Source organism: Pseudopodoces humilis, chromosome 19 (assembly GCF_049639895.1).
Source record: "Pseudopodoces humilis isolate 2021_Gansu_Grassland_sample_001 chromosome 19, ASM4963989v1, whole genome shotgun sequence".
NCBI classification, from domain to species: Eukaryota; Metazoa; Chordata; class Aves; order Passeriformes; family Paridae; genus Pseudopodoces; species Pseudopodoces humilis.
Window position 1 is genome coordinate 9,180,274 of NC_142218.1, and position 19,373 is coordinate 9,199,646.

General features: G+C 47.9%; 1 protein-coding gene across 3 annotated transcripts in view; it reads left to right on the plus strand.

Moving 5' to 3' along the window:
• NKAIN4 (sodium/potassium transporting ATPase interacting 4) overlaps positions 1-19,373 on the plus strand; it is a 50,636-nt gene that overhangs the window by 18,255 nt on the left and 13,008 nt on the right. For all 3 annotated transcript variants that reach the window (XR_272760.3, XM_005524801.3, XM_014254080.2), the window contains exons 2-4: positions 6,170-6,307; positions 6,815-6,895; positions 15,160-15,357. Coding sequence is in view for 2 of the 3 variants with exons in the window: in XM_005524801.3 (XP_005524858.1) it covers positions 6,170-6,307; positions 6,815-6,895; positions 15,160-15,357 (417 nt within the window). In the remaining variant the exon portion in view is untranslated. The remainder of the gene's footprint in view (positions 1-6,169; positions 6,308-6,814; positions 6,896-15,159; positions 15,358-19,373) is intronic.

Sequence of the window (19,373 nt, forward strand, 5' to 3'; positions counted from 1 at the left end):
TAAGCAGCATTTGGACATGTGGGACTGAATAATGACGTATCTTTGCAGCTCAGATGTTTCTGGGAGGCTTTGGCAGCAGAAAGCTCAGGGTTCAAGGTCACAGCAATGGCACTCCTGAGAGCATCACTGCCCACACACAAAATGATGCTGGGAGGGGAGAACTCAGAGCTCAGAGGTGCCAGGTTGGGGGGAATGAGGAGGTGAGGGCTCAGCACTGGGATGTTTAACAGCAGGATGCTCCAGGCTTCAGCAGAGAAGCTGTGATGAACACGGGGAGGGTGTTACCCCTGCCCAGGCTCTGCACAGGATGGTTCTGGGCTGGGAGAAGTCCTGATCCTTGGATGTGGCACAAGGCAGGCTAAAAGTTGTGTTTGCTGGAGTGTGATGCCCAGGAGCAGCTGCAGGGAGTGACCTGGTGTGGGACAATGGTGGGGACACTTCCCTGCTGCCCTGCCAGGCCCTTTGGCAGACCCAGCACAGTGACCAGTTTTCTGCTGAAATAGAAATGACTTCTAAGTATCAGCCCTGCTGTTGGAGGCCTCTCTAATGTCTGTGTGAATAGCAGAGTTTCAGCAGCTTCTGGGGAGAGAACAGAGCAGAGGAGCAGAGAATGGGGCACATTGTACACAGTGGCCAGAGTGGCCAAAGATGCCTGAGAGAGCAAGTGACAAACAGAGACCTCCTGTGCAATTAGTCTCTTGACCTCTGTGGTGGGGAGAGGGATGCTGGGAAAGGAGCTGTGGATCACCAGGCCCCAAGGAAGGTTTCCTTGACAACACTTACTGAAGAAAAATGAGATTTGGTGAATGCAGTGGGTGTGAGCACGTGAGAGGCTGACTTTGGGAGAGACAAGGACGTGGCACCTCGCAGAACGAGCCCCTCCATTTGGGGATGGGAAGCAATGGTTCACTGAGCTGCTTTTTCAGATAAACTTAATTAAAGAGCTATTGCAACCATTCATATTTATTTAGAAATGCAGCCACTGTGGTAAAAGCAGGCTTACTGTTTAATTGTTTTTCTGCTCACAGAATCTTCTCCACCTTGAATAAACACTAGCACAGAGGGGAATTTTTTGCTCACTTCTGATAGTTTCAGCACACAGCAGCTTGGGTTTAGAATTCTTTAGTTCCAGCATTGTCCCAGCATTTACAAAGTCAAAGGAATTATATAGAAAGATGTGTAGAATTAAACATTATAACATAATAATACCAATATATTAATAATACTAAACAGCAGATAGGTGTTTAGTATTGCCAAACTTAAACCATATGGAAAAAGAAGATAATTGTGTTCAAAACCTAAATAGATATATTCATCAAATTACACAATCTGATACTTTTTAATTTCTTCCTGTTGTTTCAGGTAGCAGGATGTAAATTCCCATCCTTGCATGTTGCCTCATAGGGGCAGTAGCACTGAGACTGTCCTGAGCTCAAGCCATCACATCTCATGGCCAAAATACCTCAGGAAACCAGTGCAGGTTTTTCCTCAAGACAAGGCCCGTGACCTTTTCCAGTGAAAGCTCCGATGGTGTTTGCACAGCAGACAAAGGAAGAGCATCTTCTTAAAAAGCGAAGCCACTTGGCAGGAAATCAAACCCTGGATCAGGGAGTTGGGATCAGCCAGGAGCCCAGAACATCATCCCAGCAGGGCAGTGGGGACCCAGGGCTGCAGCTGAGGCTCCTGCTGGGTTCAGGCTGGAGAGGAGGGACAGACAGGGGGTTAAGTGGTAAATTTTGTCCCAGCTGAAGCTGGGGGAGGAGCAGGAGCTGGAGCAGCCTGTGAGGCTGTGTCCTCACAGCACTGAGAGACAAGGAGTGGCAAAGGAGTTTTCAGGTTGTTTTCTTATAGGTCAAGTGGAAAATTGCCTGGGTTTCTCAGTAAAACATTTTTTCTTCGCTTTTTTGTTGGGTTTTTGTTTTTTTGTTTCTGTTTTTTCTTCCAGCAGTAGGATCAGCCTTTCCCATTGGTTCCCTTTATTGCACACTTGGATATTTATTTCTGACATTTAATTTTGAAAATAAGTCTCTTATTAAAGCTGAGCTTGGAAAGGTTAAAAGCAGGTTTGTTTACAGATACAGATACAAATGGATGTGTGACTGTACCTGTTGTGGGGTTTTCTGAGCACCTTTCCTGTGTCTGTATGAGTCACATCAACATGTCTTGAGACTGATATTTTTTCATTTGTGTCCAAATTGATTTCAGAAATGCAGTGAAAGACACAGATACAAACCAAATACGATTAAAGGCTTTAAAAGCTTAATAAATGAAGAAGAGCAAATCTGGCTGATAACATGGTTTTGATAGTCGGCTATAAAGGACAGGGAGTTAAGGAATTACAGGTACCTGACAGCATCCCTTCCTGTCAGCAGTATGGGGGCACAGGGGAACAGCTTGGACTCTCCAGCTTATCAGCAGGAGAGGAGCAACAGAAGACAAAGCTGAGGGGATCTAAAAGATTTGAGGGACTAGAATTTAAACAAGCACCCTCAGCCCATGCTGAACCAGCTCGGAGTGTCCTGCTGGCAGTGACACCTGCCAGTGACACTGTCCTGACAGAGCCATTGGAAAAGCAACTGGAATGGTTTGAAACCCCACTGAGAAGCTACATTTGAAACACTGAGGTGTTTTCTAGGACTTTTTTCCTATTTTCTATGTCCTTTTCTATGGAGACTCCTCCAGCTCAGGGGCAGCTTCCCTCTCTGGTGAAGTTTTATGGTGTGCTGCCCCTGAGCATGTCTGGAGTTCTCTGAGCTCCCTGTGTGTGGGCCATGGGATGGGCTCCATGAGATGCAGAACATCCCTCTGCCTTTCATCTCTTCCCCAGCTGTATAAATGAATGATGGCCCAAGAGAGAACTTTGGCTTGGGTTGTTTGCCTGGCTAACAATTGCTTCACGTGGTTATTTGCTACTCCAGTTTCACTCAGATCAGCAGAAATGTGCTTTATTTCAGGAGAGAAAATTCTGCCACAACTCTTGATTTTAGTGCTGCAATAAATCATTTGATTTAAAGAATGAAAGGTAAGAGTATACTATGGGTTAGAGAAGCAAAAGGAGGAGAAGGAATCCTGGTTTTAATAAGAACAGTCATAAAGAAGAAAAATTCGTCCTCCCTGATGGAAAGGTCCTGTCAGCTTTGAGTGGGTTGAAACCTGTGCCACAATCTGTGGCATTTCTCTTTACAACCAGTATCTCTGGAATATAATAGGCTTTCTCAATGGGACAGTGTGAATCACTGTAGGGAACACCACAGCGAGGATATTGCTCTGCACAGCCCTGGCAGCAGTAGAGAAAGATGGCATTTCCCTGCTCAGCACGAGGCACCCAGAGAGGTTCAGTACCAGGGGACAGATAGATCAGGGCAAACCCTGACCCTGCCATCTCTGAGCAGGACTGGAGGGACCAGGACTGAAGGGCACCGAGACATTCTTCACATCCCAGCCCCAAACCAAGGCCAGCTTAGCCCCAACATCAGCCCTGCTTGCCTGCAAATCCCAGCAGCATTTTGTGGGTAAGCTGTGCACACAGACTGCGGTGTAATGAGTGAAATGGTTGCTTGTCAATTTGTTTTCAGCAAATAATTCCTTAATTAGGGTGAGTTCCTGTGGGGACAGGGGGAAGCCCAGGATAACTTCAGGCTGCATTTCCAATGGCTGGATCGCAGCACAGACTCACTCCCTGCCTGTCACTAACACAGCGTTGGAGTTTCATCAGTAGCATTTGCTTGTCACCGACATGTTTTACAGAAAATTGTAATTTTATTTTTATAAATGAGGAAACAGCTTGTGTGAGCTCGCACATCCCACATCCCCTCTCCTTCCCTGGGCCAGCAGATGGGCACAGCCCATCTCTGGACCAGCTGAGTCATGCCTGAAGCTCCCAGGTGCAAAAAAACAGTTTAATATTGCTGGGAAAGTGGCAAAAGAAAGTAAATCAGGATGGAAAGAACCTGGAGACGAGGTGAGGGAGAAGGAAGTATGGTGTGAAGTAATTTTTGAGGTTGTGGGGAAAAATTCAGTGACTTCTCAAGGAGCTGTGCCCAAATCTGAAGCCGTGAAGATTGGCAGGTCCATCTCCAGGGTAGTTGTTCATCCCTCATTTCACAGCCCAGTCTTTTCCCTGGTGCAAACAAACCAGGAAACATCACATGGCCGTGGAAGGACAAGCTTTCCCCTCTTTACACAGCCCTAGTGACAAATACTGGTGGAGTAGAATGAGGAAAACACTCCGCCAGACATGGATTGCCCTGGTTCTGGAGTGGGAGAGCTCGCAGCAGAAGGCAGGGCTAGGAGGGATCTGTGTTTATCCTGGTTTTCAGAACCTGAGGGCAAGAGGGGAGGCTGGGCAGGGGTCAGCTCAGCCAACACCCCGTTGTGTCCCCAGGCTGGCTGGGGCTCTGGGGGCACACGCTGCTCCTGGAACACACAAAGCCAATTAAATGCTTGATTGGATGAAGGGGCACAGTCCAGCAGCCCACTGCCAGCCAGTCAGGATCCCAAATGTCCCAATGTCGTTAAGGTATGTGTGTTAATCCCTCCTGCAGGATTAAGCGTTTAACCTGTGGCTGGTGTTTCTGAGGAGAGCGACAAACCTGCTGTGCTGGGGGGAGCACAGCCCCCACATATTCCAGGTGCTTCAGGGTGTTCAGAGTGCACATAAGGAAAGATTATTTGGCAAAACAGAGAGATTTAGTGACTGCATCCATTCCTTCCCTGCTCTCTGTCCTTCTTTCCTTGGGAATAAGATACTTTAGAGGGAAAGCTGCCTACCCCGTCCCTGACTGATTGCCCTTAACCACAGATTTCTTTGAAATACAGATTTTTATTGAACTTTCAAAGTTGTGTTGGGAATTGCAATACCTTCCTAGCCCAAGAGAGGTGTGAAGGCAATTTCCTCACTGAGCCAGGAAGAAGGAGGAATAAGGGCCATTTAATAGATGTGGCTTTTCTCATCATGGGGCTTGAGAGGAACCTGCAGCCACTCACATCTTTAAATGCTTTAAACCATCACAGAAGCCCTGGTCCTTAGATCCCAGCCAGGAAAAGATGTCACATAGCTGATTACACACAGCAGACCAGAATTACTCACGGTTAACGCCTGATTAGGAGTTAAATTAATATTGACAGCCTATAGTAAACTGTAATGATTTATTTAGCCAAAAATAAATATGAAATGTCATAACACAATCCCAGTGGCTCACTGTGATAATTAAACATACTTTAAAATCTTGTACTGACAGGGAAGACACAAGTCCATGGAGGGGCTTGCACTGTGTTAATAAAGACAAAAAAAGAGATCTCTCCACGCAAGGCTGGGCACAGGAGAAAAACCTGCATTAACAGTTTTGCCCCCCACACTCACAATATTTCTCCTGTAAATACATTATTTAAAGGCCATGGGCATGCAAAGGCCAGCAGGCAATTGCATTTCCAGCTTTCAGCTGCACAGAGGCTCAGGGCCAGGGGACCAGATGTTGTCCAATACACAGACGATGGCTACAGGTAAAAAGCACATCTTTATGCGGATACGGTTTGCAAATCAGCCCCAGCACTCCAGCAGTAATGGAGTTTTATGTCTAGAACACAGTACTAGCCTTGAACTGTGTTATTAGTGCTGGAGAGGAACACAGCCTGTCCTGGAAAACTGATGTGTTGGCAGAATTTCCTTTCCTGGTGGCAGCATTTTCTGAGGGGCGAAGGTGGAGGAGAGAGTTTCCTCCTCTCCCTCGCTTTGATGGATGTGTGCTGGAGAGCAGAAACATAGGAGGTGTCAGGAGTGATGGAGTGATGCTGAAGGCTCTGACAAATGAGCTCTAGAAAGTTACACTGACATCTTTGTGAATGTATTTCACGTTCAGCATTTAAGATGTTCCCATCCCGCTGCTCCCCTCTGTCCTCTGCCAGAGCCCCAGGGTGCACAGTACAGAGGAATGCCCCACACAGCCCTGGAGCTCAGCCATCAGAGGAGCTGGGATGAGACCAGAGGGGAAGGGGGATGTGTAAACAAGCCTTGTGTCCTACTGACCTGGTTCAGAGGCAGAAAATTGCTTTGGGAACAGAGTCCCACCTTCAGCTGCCACGGGGGTTTGCTCAGTGAGCGAGTCAGAACCTTGAGAGCAAACACCATGGGTGCAGAAGCTGTAACTCTCCTTTTCCTTCTCCCTTCCAGCTTGCTGCACTAGAGAGGCAAGTGTTCGACTTCCTGGGATACCAGTGGGCCCCTATCCTCGCCAACTTCCTGCACATCATCATCGTTATCCTGGGGCTGTTCGGCACCATCCAGTACAGACCTCGCTACATCGTGGTGGTGAGTGACACGCTCTGTTCCCAGCGCCAGAGCCTGTCCCAGCCTGTGCTCCGGGGATGTGGCTGGCAGCAGGGACACTGCAAAGCCCCTGGGAGATCAGGCACGAGCCCTGCACGCTGTTCTAGCAGGAGGTGCCTGGCTATGCTCAGGAATCCCCTGTTCGGTGAGCTGTGCTTGTGCCAAACTTGGAAGGTTTCAGATAATTCTTCAGCCCAAACGCTGCCCAGCAGAGAGGGAGGGCGAGGGGCTGGACAAATGCAGCACAGAAGCTTTTCCAGCCCTCCAGACTCCTGCCCCTTGTGTGTGTCTTATCAGGCAAGAGAGCATCTGAATATGGAAAACAGAGGAAGAGAAAAAGGATTTCAGTGCTGACTCAGGGCATTCCACTGTCCCCAGCTAGAGCACACATACATCAATATAAATATAGATATATATATGTATACACACTAATTCCAGTCACTTCCTCATGTTTATTCCTTCTCTCTCCCCAACCCCATTCCTTCCCAGTATGCCATCTGGACTGCAGTCTGGGTCACCTGGAACATCTTCATCATCTGCTTTTACTTAGAAGTGGGAGGGCTCTCAAAGGTGAGTGCCCAGGCTCTCACACAGGGGATGGAGCTGGGTGGGGAGGGGAGGGCAGCCATGGGTGAGGTGAGGGGTGGGGGCTGCCTGGGTCCTGCCTTCCTGCCTGTGGAGAGGGCTGCTTTATCAAGGATGGGGGAATGCTGCTGCTTGTGTGGGGAGCTGAGGAGCCACTCTTGATTTCTGGAGCTCTCAGCTGGTTGGTGCAGGTGGTGGCTGGAATAAACCCTGCCCTCACAGCAGGCAGAGAGGTGACAGCAGGCCTGGCAGCAGAGCCACCCTGAGGGGAGAGGGGGTTTGAGGGCCAATTCCCAGCAGTGATGCTGAGGAGGGCTAGGAGGTAACCAGACTGCAGCTGATCCTCTTGGGGTCTGAGACCACCTTGGCAAGAAGGTGTGTGGTGGAGGGGAGGCCCCTCGAGCAGCACTGAGAGTGGCCTTTCTGCCAGCCTGTCCCAGGGAAGGGCTGCTGCAGGGTCTGGCTGGGTTGACCTGAACCAAGGACTTTGGTGGAACTCTACACCTGACCAGCTCTTGGTATTTTTGTGCCTCCCAGTCCTGCTGAAGACTTGCTGCACTTCAGCAGCAAGGATAAATACCTTGTTGTTGCCACACCAGGCAAAATATTTCCTGTTGTACCTTTGGGGAGAGGCTCCTCTGTCTGCTGAACGGAGAACATCCCTCCCTAGAGGGATCTGGCTCCTCTCCTTGGGATGTGGCTTCCCTGCCTTAATTCTTCCTTCTCAAGCACGGTGGTAGTTATTCCTGGCTGCTGGCCAGGGTGTTGTGAGTTAATATGCAAAGCTCTTTGAAGACTAGATTAGCTGAGTATTGCTGTCTGCCTAATGAGGGGTGAGTCAGAAATAATAAAAATGGGAGGCAGGCCCTATATTAAGTCTGGGCTGTAAGCAATGAATTAGGAGTGTTGCTGTAGCACAGCACTCCGAGTGATTGTGGGATGCAGGTTCATTTCAGAGCACTCCACATCTGGCCTAAATTCCCAGGTCATGCTCTGGAGTTGCAGTCATAATTGGAATTGCCCTGTGGTTTTATCAGGCCCACAGCAAGTCAGGAGTGGCAGCCTAAATCCTTTGCAGATAAGAAAATATAACTTCCTAATGTCTCAATTCATCTTCATTTTCCCTCTCAATTATCTCCATAAACTTTGAGGGAGTTCTCGCCCAAAACAGTGATTATTCATAGTCTGAAATCTCAGCCTGAGATGATCTCGATGTTGGCTGCGACCAACTGATAAAAAAAGGAATTTTATGTAACTCTTTAAATGCTCCCTCCTTCAGAGAAAATGTTGGCTTGATAAGCTGCTCTGGGAGCTTCTCAGAGCCAGTGTTTGCTTCCAGCCAGCTGGATACTCGTGTTTGCTAATCCCAACCTGCACTGCAACACGTCAGGTTGCTGTTCTGCCATTCAAACAGCACCTCAAACTCCTTTTTTTGTGCCACAGAGGAGCTTCACCTGGTAACCTTGCTCTGTACTGGGGCTCATTTTAGCCAAGGCAGCACACAGAGAGGCTTTATTTAGCCTACAGGGTGACACTTGTGACTGGGGACATTTTTTATAGAATTGGGCTGCAGTGTAAGTTGTTACTGACTCAGTGGACTTTCCTCTTGGGCTGCAATGAGAAATTAGTTCATTTAATGGCAGCCAGCAAAATCAAGAGAGAATTTGTGCTTGTTTGGCTGCAAAGTAGTTGACAGCCTTGCCTCTGTTCTTAATGAGTTATTCTCACTTTAAAAAGCTGTTTTGTAAGGAAAGCTAATGATGCTGCTTTCCATCCTCCTCCACTTTCACTGAAGTAATTTGGGTCTTTGTAGTGGCAAAACAAATCTGTGCTTCACAAGAGACCAAAAGATCCACCTGAAGCAGGAGCTGAGGTTTCTGTAGGACACTTCCCAGGCTGGGCTCTCCTGCTGCATCTCTGGAAACCTGATCCAAGGCCAGCTGGTGTTTTATTGGGTCAGTGCTGGGATCAGGCCCCAGAAGGACATCTGGGCTTGGCTGTACAAGTGTTGGGCAGTGTGCAGCAGGGCTGCAGGTACCTCTGTGTGCCCCAGGGCCCACGGGAGGAGGCTGCCCTCTAGTCCTGACAAGAAGTCAAAATTCATCGTGAGCCTGGCAGTAGGCAGGGAAATTGCAAATATTGGAAGAAGAGCTTTGCTGGAGGGAGAGGCTGATGGAGCTGGTCTGATAAACAATAGCTCATTAACTACTAGACTAAGCATGAACACACTGGGGAGTGCTTGGGCAGGGTTGTGCAAGTCCCTTAAGGGACTGAGAGCTCTGCAGGGCTTCAGGGTGCTGTTTCCTCTGTGATTGCTGGTGAGCCTGGGGAGAGTGGCATTCCTGCCAGCCCTGCACTGACCCTGCTGGGTTCTGACAAGGGCAGCCTGCCAGGGCAGGCTCTGTCAGCAGTTTGTTTACAGTGAGAGAATGCAGAAAGGGCAGGGAAATCGACAGAATGGAGTTTGTTAACTTGGTGCCTGGTAATGACAGTCCAGTGCCACTGAGAGAAGTGATAACTCAGGTGGGGTGAGAAAAGGATAGGATAGAAAGGGTTCAAGTGTTTCCAATGTAACAGACTTAAGAAAAGCCCAGGGAATTGAAAAGTTGAGGAAACAGTTATGTGCACTCGTTGCAAACAATTCTTTATGCTCTGCTGCCTAGATCTGATTTCACAGTGGTGAAGGAATACAGCATGGGAGCAGGGAAGTGCTGTTCACAAGAACAGGGACGTTGTTCTTGTGCCCCCCTTGCTTTGGGTGCCTGGCTGATTTAATGAACAGAAACCAGGGAGCCCGCAGTCCACGTCAGCCCATGAGTAATTTGGCAAAGAGGCTGAGACAATCTCTCAGTTATAAACTTTAGGTGATCAGTAGAATAAGGGTAGGTACAATTTGCCTGTTGCTTTCCATTACCAAGGAATTGTTCTCTGCTGCATCTTTCGTCCACTCTGTTGTCTGCCACCACTTCTCACCCTCTCTTTCCTCCTGTTTTTCATATTTCTTGAAGTGCTCCTTTATCCTCCAGGTTATTCCAGCATGTCCATTCCATGTCTCCTGCCCATGGAATTGCTGAGGATGCTGTTCTGGTCAGCCCTGCTCAGGGGGGTTATAACTAATTACTAACCAACTACCAATCACTAGTTATACTGAATTTTGCATTGGAAAGGAAAATACATTTTACTGAACACTGAATCTATTCCTTGCTTCTTGGAAGAGCTAAACTAACTTGATTTCTGTCTTTCTATCCTGACAGGGTCTTTTATCTTGGAATCTTTTCTTAGCAGGAGTAAGAGTGTGAAATATGGCCCAGCAGAGCTTCCTTGGGTGGCCAGACCCAGGTGGATCAGCACAAGTGTCTGAGGAAGCACTTCCCTTGCTGCTGGAAGGGCCTCCCCAAGCACATAGCCCATGCCAGCTTTCCTGCAAGTGCTCTGCCAGTGAGCAGCCGAGTGCTGGAGCAACCTGGATTTGCAGGGCTGCTTCTCAGCACTGGCAGGGAGGTGGTGATGTGTCTCTGAGCAGCTTTTGGCAGCATTGCCTTGCTGACTTGCTCTGCTCATACTCCTGAGCACACTCGCAGCTCCAAGTGCTGTGCCCCTGCTCTGTGCCGGGGCTCACAGCCCAATTTCCAGGTTGCTGTTGCTCCTCCTGTCCCATCTCCCTCTTTTCCCCGTGTCCATCTGGCTATTTGGGTAGGTGAATTGCTGGGAGCTAGCTCTGAAGTTTCCAGGCTGTGTTTGCAATAATATGTTAAGCTTCTCCCTGTTTACTCGAGCATGAAATTCATCCCTCCTGCAACCCCTCAGTCTGAGTTAATTATTAAAATCCTGCTGTTAAGACATATGAGCATCTGTCTGTCCAGCTGCCACGCTGACTGACTCTTCATCATGGACTTGAGAAATGTTCAGAGAGGTTTGAGGAACTGCTGTCCTGTATTTCAATGTATTTCAATGTATTTCAATGTATTCCTTTGTCTTTTCCCTCTGGAATTATTCTTCTTGAATGGTGACTTCTAATTTTTTTTTTTTTTATCCTTCCTTTATATTCTCATGTCTATGCACTGCTTTGATCTGAATCCAGAGCCCTGATGGTCTAAATCTCCTCTTGAAATGGAAGCAGCCCTCGTGAGTCAAATGGGGGTTATTTGTATTTCCGAGAACCTGGAAGGCACCTTGGGATGACTTTGTACCTGGTTAAAATAGCAGGAGGATGGATAAATTCATGTGTACGTAAAACTGTCCCTCAACTCCTTCTAAATTTAGAACTTGGAAGCCTGGGATTTGGCTTTTAAATGCTGTGGCATTGTCAGCAAACCCACTGAGAGACACGGGGAGTGTTCCTCTGTGTCTCAAGGTGATGCAGCTACTCCCAGCACAGGACTGAAAGTTGAACATTGCATTTCCTATTTTAATAAGAAATGTTTCCATCTACAAAGATTTACAATGATTCTGCTGTCAATCTCTGGCAGCTCCCAAACAAGGTTCAGTTTGTTCCAGAGTGGTTTTGCCTGATAATTAAGGAAATTTGAGGGAGGCAGTTCAGAAGGCTGTTAACAGCAAGAAAATAAAACCATCTCTGATAGTGTCCCTTTAGAAAATAATTTCAGAACAGCTTTCAGGAAGCTATTTTAGCGAAGGAGCGCAGCTGGCTCCGTGGGTGTTGGAGGTAGATGTGAGTTTCCCGTGGGACACGCTGGGGAAAGCAAGCTCTGTGCAGTTTTCGGTGCTGTTGCCTTCCCTCTCGCCCTGGTGGCAAACAGGTCACAGCCAGGTGCTGCAGCAGGTCAGAGGGAGATGTGATTTTTTGGCTGGCCTTCAAGGTGCTCCTGAGAAGGAGCTTGGCTCTGCCCCTGGCTCGTGTTTCCCTCCAGGCTGGAGGTTAAAGGCAGTGACAGCCCTGCTGGGGCTGGGCACACACTGACCCCTCTCCCCGCAGCAGGCCTGGACACTGCTGGCACTGGTTAACATCTCCCAACCCACATTCCACTCCTGGGAGCATTCCAGTGTGTTTAGATTTCAAATGCATCGCAGAAAGCTTTTGGGAGACAGCTGTTCCCTAAACCTCCTTAAAACTGGCTCTTTCCTCCTGATTTTTGTGTGCTGTTCTGTCTAATTCATGGTTTCGCTTCTCTCCAACTGTATTCTCACAAACGAAGCTGGCAAACCACAGGAGACATCCTGGAGTTGTTTTCACAGTCTCCAAGCAAGCTCTGAGCAACGGGAGGTCAATTAAGGGATTTTCTTGAGTGCTCTTTTTATTGTGCCCCATCACACAGGTATCCCCCGAGGGCATCCAGCCAGGGACAGGGCAAAGGAACAGCTCTGCTTTGCGTGTTGAGACCCTCTGGTTCGTGCTGCCCTCTGCCCCAGGCAGGTGCTGGTTCAGGAGGGTGGCTCTGAACACAGAGACATTCCCTGATCCCAGTGTGCAATCAGTATTCACTTTACATCTGTGAGATGGATGGCTCGTGAGTTAGAGGCATTGTGGCGTTTTTAGAATCCAAATGTGCTCAGTTTTGCCAATTTGCCCTTCACTGATGTATAACTTTTTATTTTTGGGGTTTTTTTCCCTTTTTTCTCAGAGCTGGAGTGTGATTGTGGGCACAAGGCAGTGAGTGGTGGTTGGGACCTCCTGTTCCTCCACCTGCCCACCTCCAGCCACACCTGTTCTGCTTTTTCAGGCTGAATTTACAAGCAAGTTCAGCGAAGTTAAGCCAGAGCCAAATCTCTGAAAGCTGACAAAAGGGAGATTCTAGAAGGAGAGCAGCCTGTTTCTTACTTTGCCAAACACACACTGATGCCTCTGTAAGGAGCAGAGAGGACACTGAGGGGTCTGTCTGCATCAGTGAGGCAGAAGGTTTGGGAAAGCACCATCTGTGAGCTGGGAGAGGGAAGCCCTGGGGACTGAGGTTGAGAGAAGATCCTGTGGTGCCCTGGGGAACAGCTTTGGTTTAGTGCTAATGTGGGGAGCCCCGGGCAAAGAAACAGGAATTCACTTTGGGGGGTTTCTTGGTTGTTTTGGAGGTTTCTTGCTTTCTGTTTGTTTGTGGGGGTTTGTTTTGTTTTTTGAGAAAGAGGATTGCTTCTTTCCCCAACCAAAGCAGAGTGGCTTGTGAGAGGGAGAAGAGCCCAGCATCTTGGAGGCCCAGCTTTGGCTGAGGAAAATCCATGAGCCTCAGAACATGCAAACTTGGGGGAAAAAGAACAAGCTTTGCAGAAAAGCTGTGATTTGGTGCCTTTCTGAGCTTTGTGTGGGCCACTGAAGGGTGAAGCCCAGGAGAGGGCTAAACTTCCAGCTGTTAATAGAGTTTTCCCCATTGTCTTTGCTATTCCGGCTGCCTTTGCCCCAGTGCCACGCTCCATCTCCGTGCCCTCCTCCATCCCCTGTAAAGCACATGCCATCTGCTGTGGTGATTATGTCAGGAGCTTGGCAGCTGTCTTCTCACTTAATTGTCCACATTTCTCAACACGTGCTTCCTGCAGCAGATTTGAGTGCCGGCTCTGCAGGCTGGCTCGGGGTGTCTGTGGTGGACGGAGGGTCCCCACACAAGGTGCAGAGCAGGGCAGCTGGGGACCGCTCCCTGCTGCTCTGGCTGGCATTCAGATTCCTGCCCCTGGGACTCGAGTTTGGCCCTGGATGTGCTTTTCTGTGTCCGTGTTTTATATCTGCAGGACTGCCTGGCTTGGCTCCTGTGTTGGCTGTGGAGAAAGGCCCTCTCTCCAGAGGGTAATTTGGAGCAGGGGCTTGGATAAGCTGCTCTGAATCTGTTTTTCCTTTTCACTCTACGGGGAGCTGACACAAAGGAGCTGCCATGTGAGGTTTTCCATGTTGGGAAGTGTGAATGCCCCAAGCTCTGACTGCTGCTGTTCTGGGAGCCACAGCCTTCCTCCTGGGACTGTAGGACCCTGGCACGAGCAGTGTGAAATAGTTTATGGATAGGTGCTAAAACCTTTAGTAATGGGTGTGTATCCAGCATCCATCCCTCTCTGTAGAGATACAGATTCTCTGCCTTCAAATTTTTTAATCTATTCTTCAGAATAAACTTCCAACCCCTTGCCTTGTTTTGTGGTCAAAAGGGATTGCTGATCAAAGTGACCTGAGAGGACTTCAGGGGTAGCCAACACTTGGCACTCATCCATGAAGGGTTGCAGCTGTTCAGCCAGTCCTGAGTTTGTCTTTCACCTGCAGGAGTGCTTTGCCATGTCCTGCAAGCTCAAAATCCCAAAGCTTCTCTGTGTATTCCTGTAAATACTGCACTTTTCTCAAGTGTGAGGAAAGTGTGGTCATTTTTAAATAAGCACGTGGCTGCACACCGAAGGCCTGCACTGCTTGTGTAGCATAACCCCCTGAACTGGTTTAAAGTATTTACCTAGCAAAGACAAGGCAGTAAAACAAAAAGGTAAGGTTGGTAAGAAATTGCAATGGGAGATGTTTACAAGAAGCTGCAGTCAGCACTGTGGGGTCAGCTCGGCTGGGTAGGCTGACCTGGGGCTGACAGGAGATGCAGAAGCACCAGATGTGAAGAGTGTGGAAGGAAATCAGGCAAAAATGGTCCAGCATCTTGTCAGATGTGTTAAAAGCTAGGAACAGAGGAAGATCTGTTGGGTTTTGAAACTCACTTTGGGGTTATGAAGTTCATATTTTTCAGTTGCTTGGGTTGATTCCCGTGCTGAGAAGAGCCTGGCAGGACACTTAGTGCAACCTTTTTCCTCTAGAGTTACATGGTTCATCTCCCAAACCCAAAACTTGAGGGTTCTTTTCTGGGTGAAGATACCACTAGCAGAATGTTCTTGGGTCTGCAGCCTGCATTGCAACTGTGCTACAGGATGGTGAAATAGATTTGTTGCAGGGCTGCCTCAGGAATGGTTCTCACCACAGCAGCTTACCTGGGAAATATGTTTACATTAGACAATAGGAGGAAATGCTCCCCTGTGAGGGTGCTGAGGCCCTGGGACAGGTTGCCCAGAGAAGCTGTGGCTGCCCCATCCCTGCAGGTGTTCGAGGCCAGGCTGAATTGGGCTTGAAGCAACCTGGATTAGTGGAAGGTTCTTCAAGGTCCCTTCCAAACTAAACCTTCCATGATTCTATGAAGGAATATCAACCCAATGTGCTTTGATCTGTGCTAGCATTTCTGAGGAGTGGGGATCTCAGAAACTAAGTTTTCCACTGATTTAATACAACCTCCATCTGACAGCATGTCTGACACTCTCAGAGTAAACAGAGATCTCTTTGCAACTTTTCCCTTTAGGACAGCGAACTCCTGACATTCAACATCTCCCGGCACCAATCCTGGTGGAGTGAAAATGGCCCTGGCTGTGTAAGGAAGGAGGCTTCAATGTCTGGCCTCAAGGGGCTGGATAACCATTCCTACATCTCTGTCATCGGCTGTGCCCTGGAGTACCGGTACATCGAGGTCATGCACAGCTCCTTCCAGATCCTCATCGCGGTGAGTGCCTCGCCGGGGGCGAGCAATTCCTGAGGAAATGCTGCTTGGTTTGGGGGTTTTTCCAGCCCCAGGGCTTGGCCTGTATTTTTCAGCACTTCTTGTATCGCCTGATTGCAAAAGCCTCTGTGAATGTGTTCTGTTTGATTGTTCTGCTGTTCTCTTGTACAATAAATACTCCTTGAAGCAGTTGGGAATGGGTATCAGCAACCTGATGCCTGAAGTAATGCATCTTTGCAACCATGCAGTAACAAAGGGTTCTGAATCCCTGTTGGGGTGTGGGAATTCATGTTTTGACAAGGAGAGAGACCTTTCTGGAGGAGGGTCAAAAGAAAGAGTTTTGACAGGACAAGAGGAAATTACACCAAATTGCACTGGGGAGGTTTAATTTGGATACTGGGGACAATTTCTGCATAGAAGGGGTGGTAAAGCACTGGAGCAGACTGTTCAGGGAGGTGGTGGAGCCACCATACCTGGAAGTGTTCAGAAAATGTGTGGATATAGCACTTTGAGGACATGGTTTAGTGATGAATGTGGGAGTGATGCTGGGTTGATGATTGACTTGATCTTAAAAGGCTTCTTCCAGCCTTAATTCCATGTTTCTATGAAGGATTGTTCTTACTCCCCGAGACTCAGTGATGGGTGGTGCAGCACAAACCTGCACAGTTGTTGTAAAGAATGTCCAAAAAATGAAATCAAATTTTAGGAGGCAGTAAGCAGCATATTTTCCTTCTGCTGCTACCCAAGATATATTCACTAAATGTTTTCATCTGCTCTTTCTTCATCAGTCTTCCTCAGGCTTTTGAAAGTACTCTGCAAAATTCAGTATCCTTAGCGTTCACTGTTAATTGCTTCTCACTCTTCTGTGAAATTAACTGAAACAAAATGTCCATTGTGCCACTCACTTCTGAGGTGCTCTTGCATTTTGTAGCCCACATTTCTAATCTTTGGGTTGTTACTTTGGGGTTAATGGCTTTAGTTACACACGTGAGCTGGGGAATCATTCACATTTTGGCTTAACAAAAGAAAGGCAACTTGCCCTGTTTAAATGCTGAGGGATAGCAAATAGAGATTTTTCAAGTTTCTGGAGTGCCAAGTACTTCTCTGCACGTTTCTGGTACAGTTTTCTACTGTCCTGATCCTGCATTTCCTATTAGCTGACAGTCTGTGTGACCCAGTGAACTGCAGGGACGGGGCAAGGCTCAGGGCCCTTTCTTGCTGTGTCACAGAGAAGAGGCAGAAGCTCCTGTTTCCTGAGCTGGATGGGCTCCCTGGCACGTGTGCTGGCTCTTAATGTTCTGTCAGTTCTCCCTGGGGGAAAATGATCTGCCTGAATCTGTCTGGGAGCTGCTTCCAGGCCTGTGTGTGAGAAAGGCAGAGCTGTGTGCCCAGAAGAATACAGCCTGCTGTCCTTTAGAGAGGGCTTTTAGGTGGAGCAGGATTGGTGCTGTACCCGAGTTTGGTGAAGCAAGGGCAGACTTTGCAGTCACAATATCCATTTTAAAGGACAGAGGTTTCTCACTCTTAGCATCCTTCCTGAACTCCTGGGCTGGCACAGCCCCTGTGCCCTGGGCTAGAGGTTGAGCCAACAAATGGTCCTGAGTTTGTTTGGAGTAGTTCATCATTTTTTGGCAGCTTACTGACTTAGGCATGTGGCCCTGGGCTAAGTGATCACCCTGAGATACAGGACTCTGACTCTGGCAGTGGCTTTTCCTTTGCTTCTTCCCAAAGGCACGTGATGACATTCTCTGTACATCTGCAAAACACCACTAAGGGCCAAATGGGGAGACAAGAGGGAAATACAAGACAAAACAGGATTTAGGGAAATACTTTCTTGCTCTTTCTCTCTGAGATTTAAGGTGCAATAAATTGTTGAGTCCTAAACCCTGGAAAAAGGGTTAAAATATGTGTAGGCAAGAAACCCATATGGGCTGAACTATGCATTGAACCAAATTTCTACTTGTCCTGTAATAAAAGCAGAGTATTGAAGCCCCAGATCTGTAACTGCTGCTGGCTCTGAAATGCTCATGTAATTTTGTCATGTAGTGGGAGGAATGGAGCTTTTCCCCTTTTCTTCGAGGTCAGGCAAAAAGCAAGTCTTCTTTCTCCCTCATACCTTGCCTGAAAGCAGTCAGCCAGTTCTCTCCCTTTTTACTCTCTGAGGGTCAAACTCTTTGATCCCTGCCAGTATTTTTTTCTGTTCTCTTTATCTCACTTTGAGGCAGGTTTTATTGCGGGCAGCTGTCCCCAGAGTGCTGGCAGGTACAGTGCTGCAGACAGGCAGGGACACAGATCAATAGCACGAAAACACAACCAGCAACTTGAAGGCTCAGGGGATGCAGCAAGAGACATGACCTAGTTCCCTCCTTGTCTGAGACCAGAATTGTCAGTTCCCTGTTAGGAAGGGCAAGGGACAAGCAAAATTGTGCTTTCAATAGTTTGGTTTTGCTTTGTCTAACTGTTTTTAGAAGTTGTGGGGTGAGGGGATTTGGAGTTTGGTTTGGTTTTCACCCCAGATACTGCACTGTGAAACCCATGCTGTTTGAATATGCAGTGCCCAACTTCAAGCACTTTATTTTATTTTTCTGGAAGTTCCAATTCCTTGAGACTACTGAGGGACTTGAGTCCTGAGGGGCTGTACTGCAGTGTTGTGTACTTGGGGCAAGGCTCCCTGAATTCAGTCTTGCATGCCAAAGGAGAGGGAAAGCAAACCTGGCCCCATATGGTGAGCACAGTGTTGGCTGTCAGCTTGACTCCTGCTGATTATATCATCCTGCTCCTGGGCATACATTTGAGGATACATAAGGTCTCAGTCTGCTTTTGCTCAGAGCTTGTCTGTACTCCTTGAAGGCAAAAACAATTCCTTTAATCTGGAATGCAATCAAACTTGGGCATATTAGTCACCACACATGATACAAGTTGCTGTAGGGTCCAGTGTGAAAATTTTTACTCAGTGCTTTAGCACAAAACACATCAGAGGTAAAAGCTCATTGTGGCAACATCTAAAAGTCTGTCCTGGTGTAGAAATCAATTGTAAAGATAATCCTACCAACCCAGGTAGGAAATGCAGCAGCAACTACTTTGTCAAGGTGAGAATCTGCTTTGCTTTTGCCTCAGCAAGGATTCATCTTGCACGTCCCCAGCTCGCCAGCCAGCAGGGAGGGGAGCGATTCCCAGTTCTGAAATACCTGGCATAGCTCTGGGCTGTCCATATGGTACTTCTGGGAGTGGGGAGGGTTGGGCTTTTCCTGAGGCTCCACTGAATGGGGTAGAAATTGGAAATGTCTTCCCAGCCGCCAGAACTCTCTGCCTGCCTGTCTGTTGTTTTCACTCAGACTGACAGGTTGGAAGGTTCCCAGGGAGGCAGCAAGGCAAGCCTTGACAGCAGATGTTATGTGAGAACCAGTGCACAAGAGATGCCTTGCTCTTGGCAGAAGGTAGATTTTCAGTGGTTGTAATTGCATCCAAAGAGTAAAGAAGGTCAAGGAATTAAAGGATTTTGATTGCCTCTCTTTGGCTATCTGGTCACAATAGCTCTTTCACAGGCTGGATTTTTGCTTTCTCATAGCAGAATTCCCTTCATTTCTCCCTCTTGCACTGATGTCAGTGTGCACCTTTTGTTAGCTCTGATTAGAAGTAAAACCTAGAATGCATCTACCCTAAAAGAAAAGGCTTTTCACCTCTTCTGTGTGCTGGAAAAAGCAGTGGCAAGTTTGTCTGCTGTGAGAAGAGTTGGAGAATCTTCGCTAGGACAGAGGGAAACTAAAGCTAAGATCTTACACGAGTAACAGTAACACCTAAAATTTGCCTTCCCATCCTTTGTGTATTTTGCACACTTGCAGCCAGCTGGTCCCTTTCTCCAGGTTTTTCTCTAATTTGCTCTTTCTGGCTCCCATGCCTTCATTCAACACTGCTGTTTTATGAACAGCTTTCAACTCTCCATTAAAAAGTTAACTTCAGAGGACTGAGGGGCAGGGGGATGCTCAGCCATATGTTTCCCTCATTCCCTTGGGGCACAC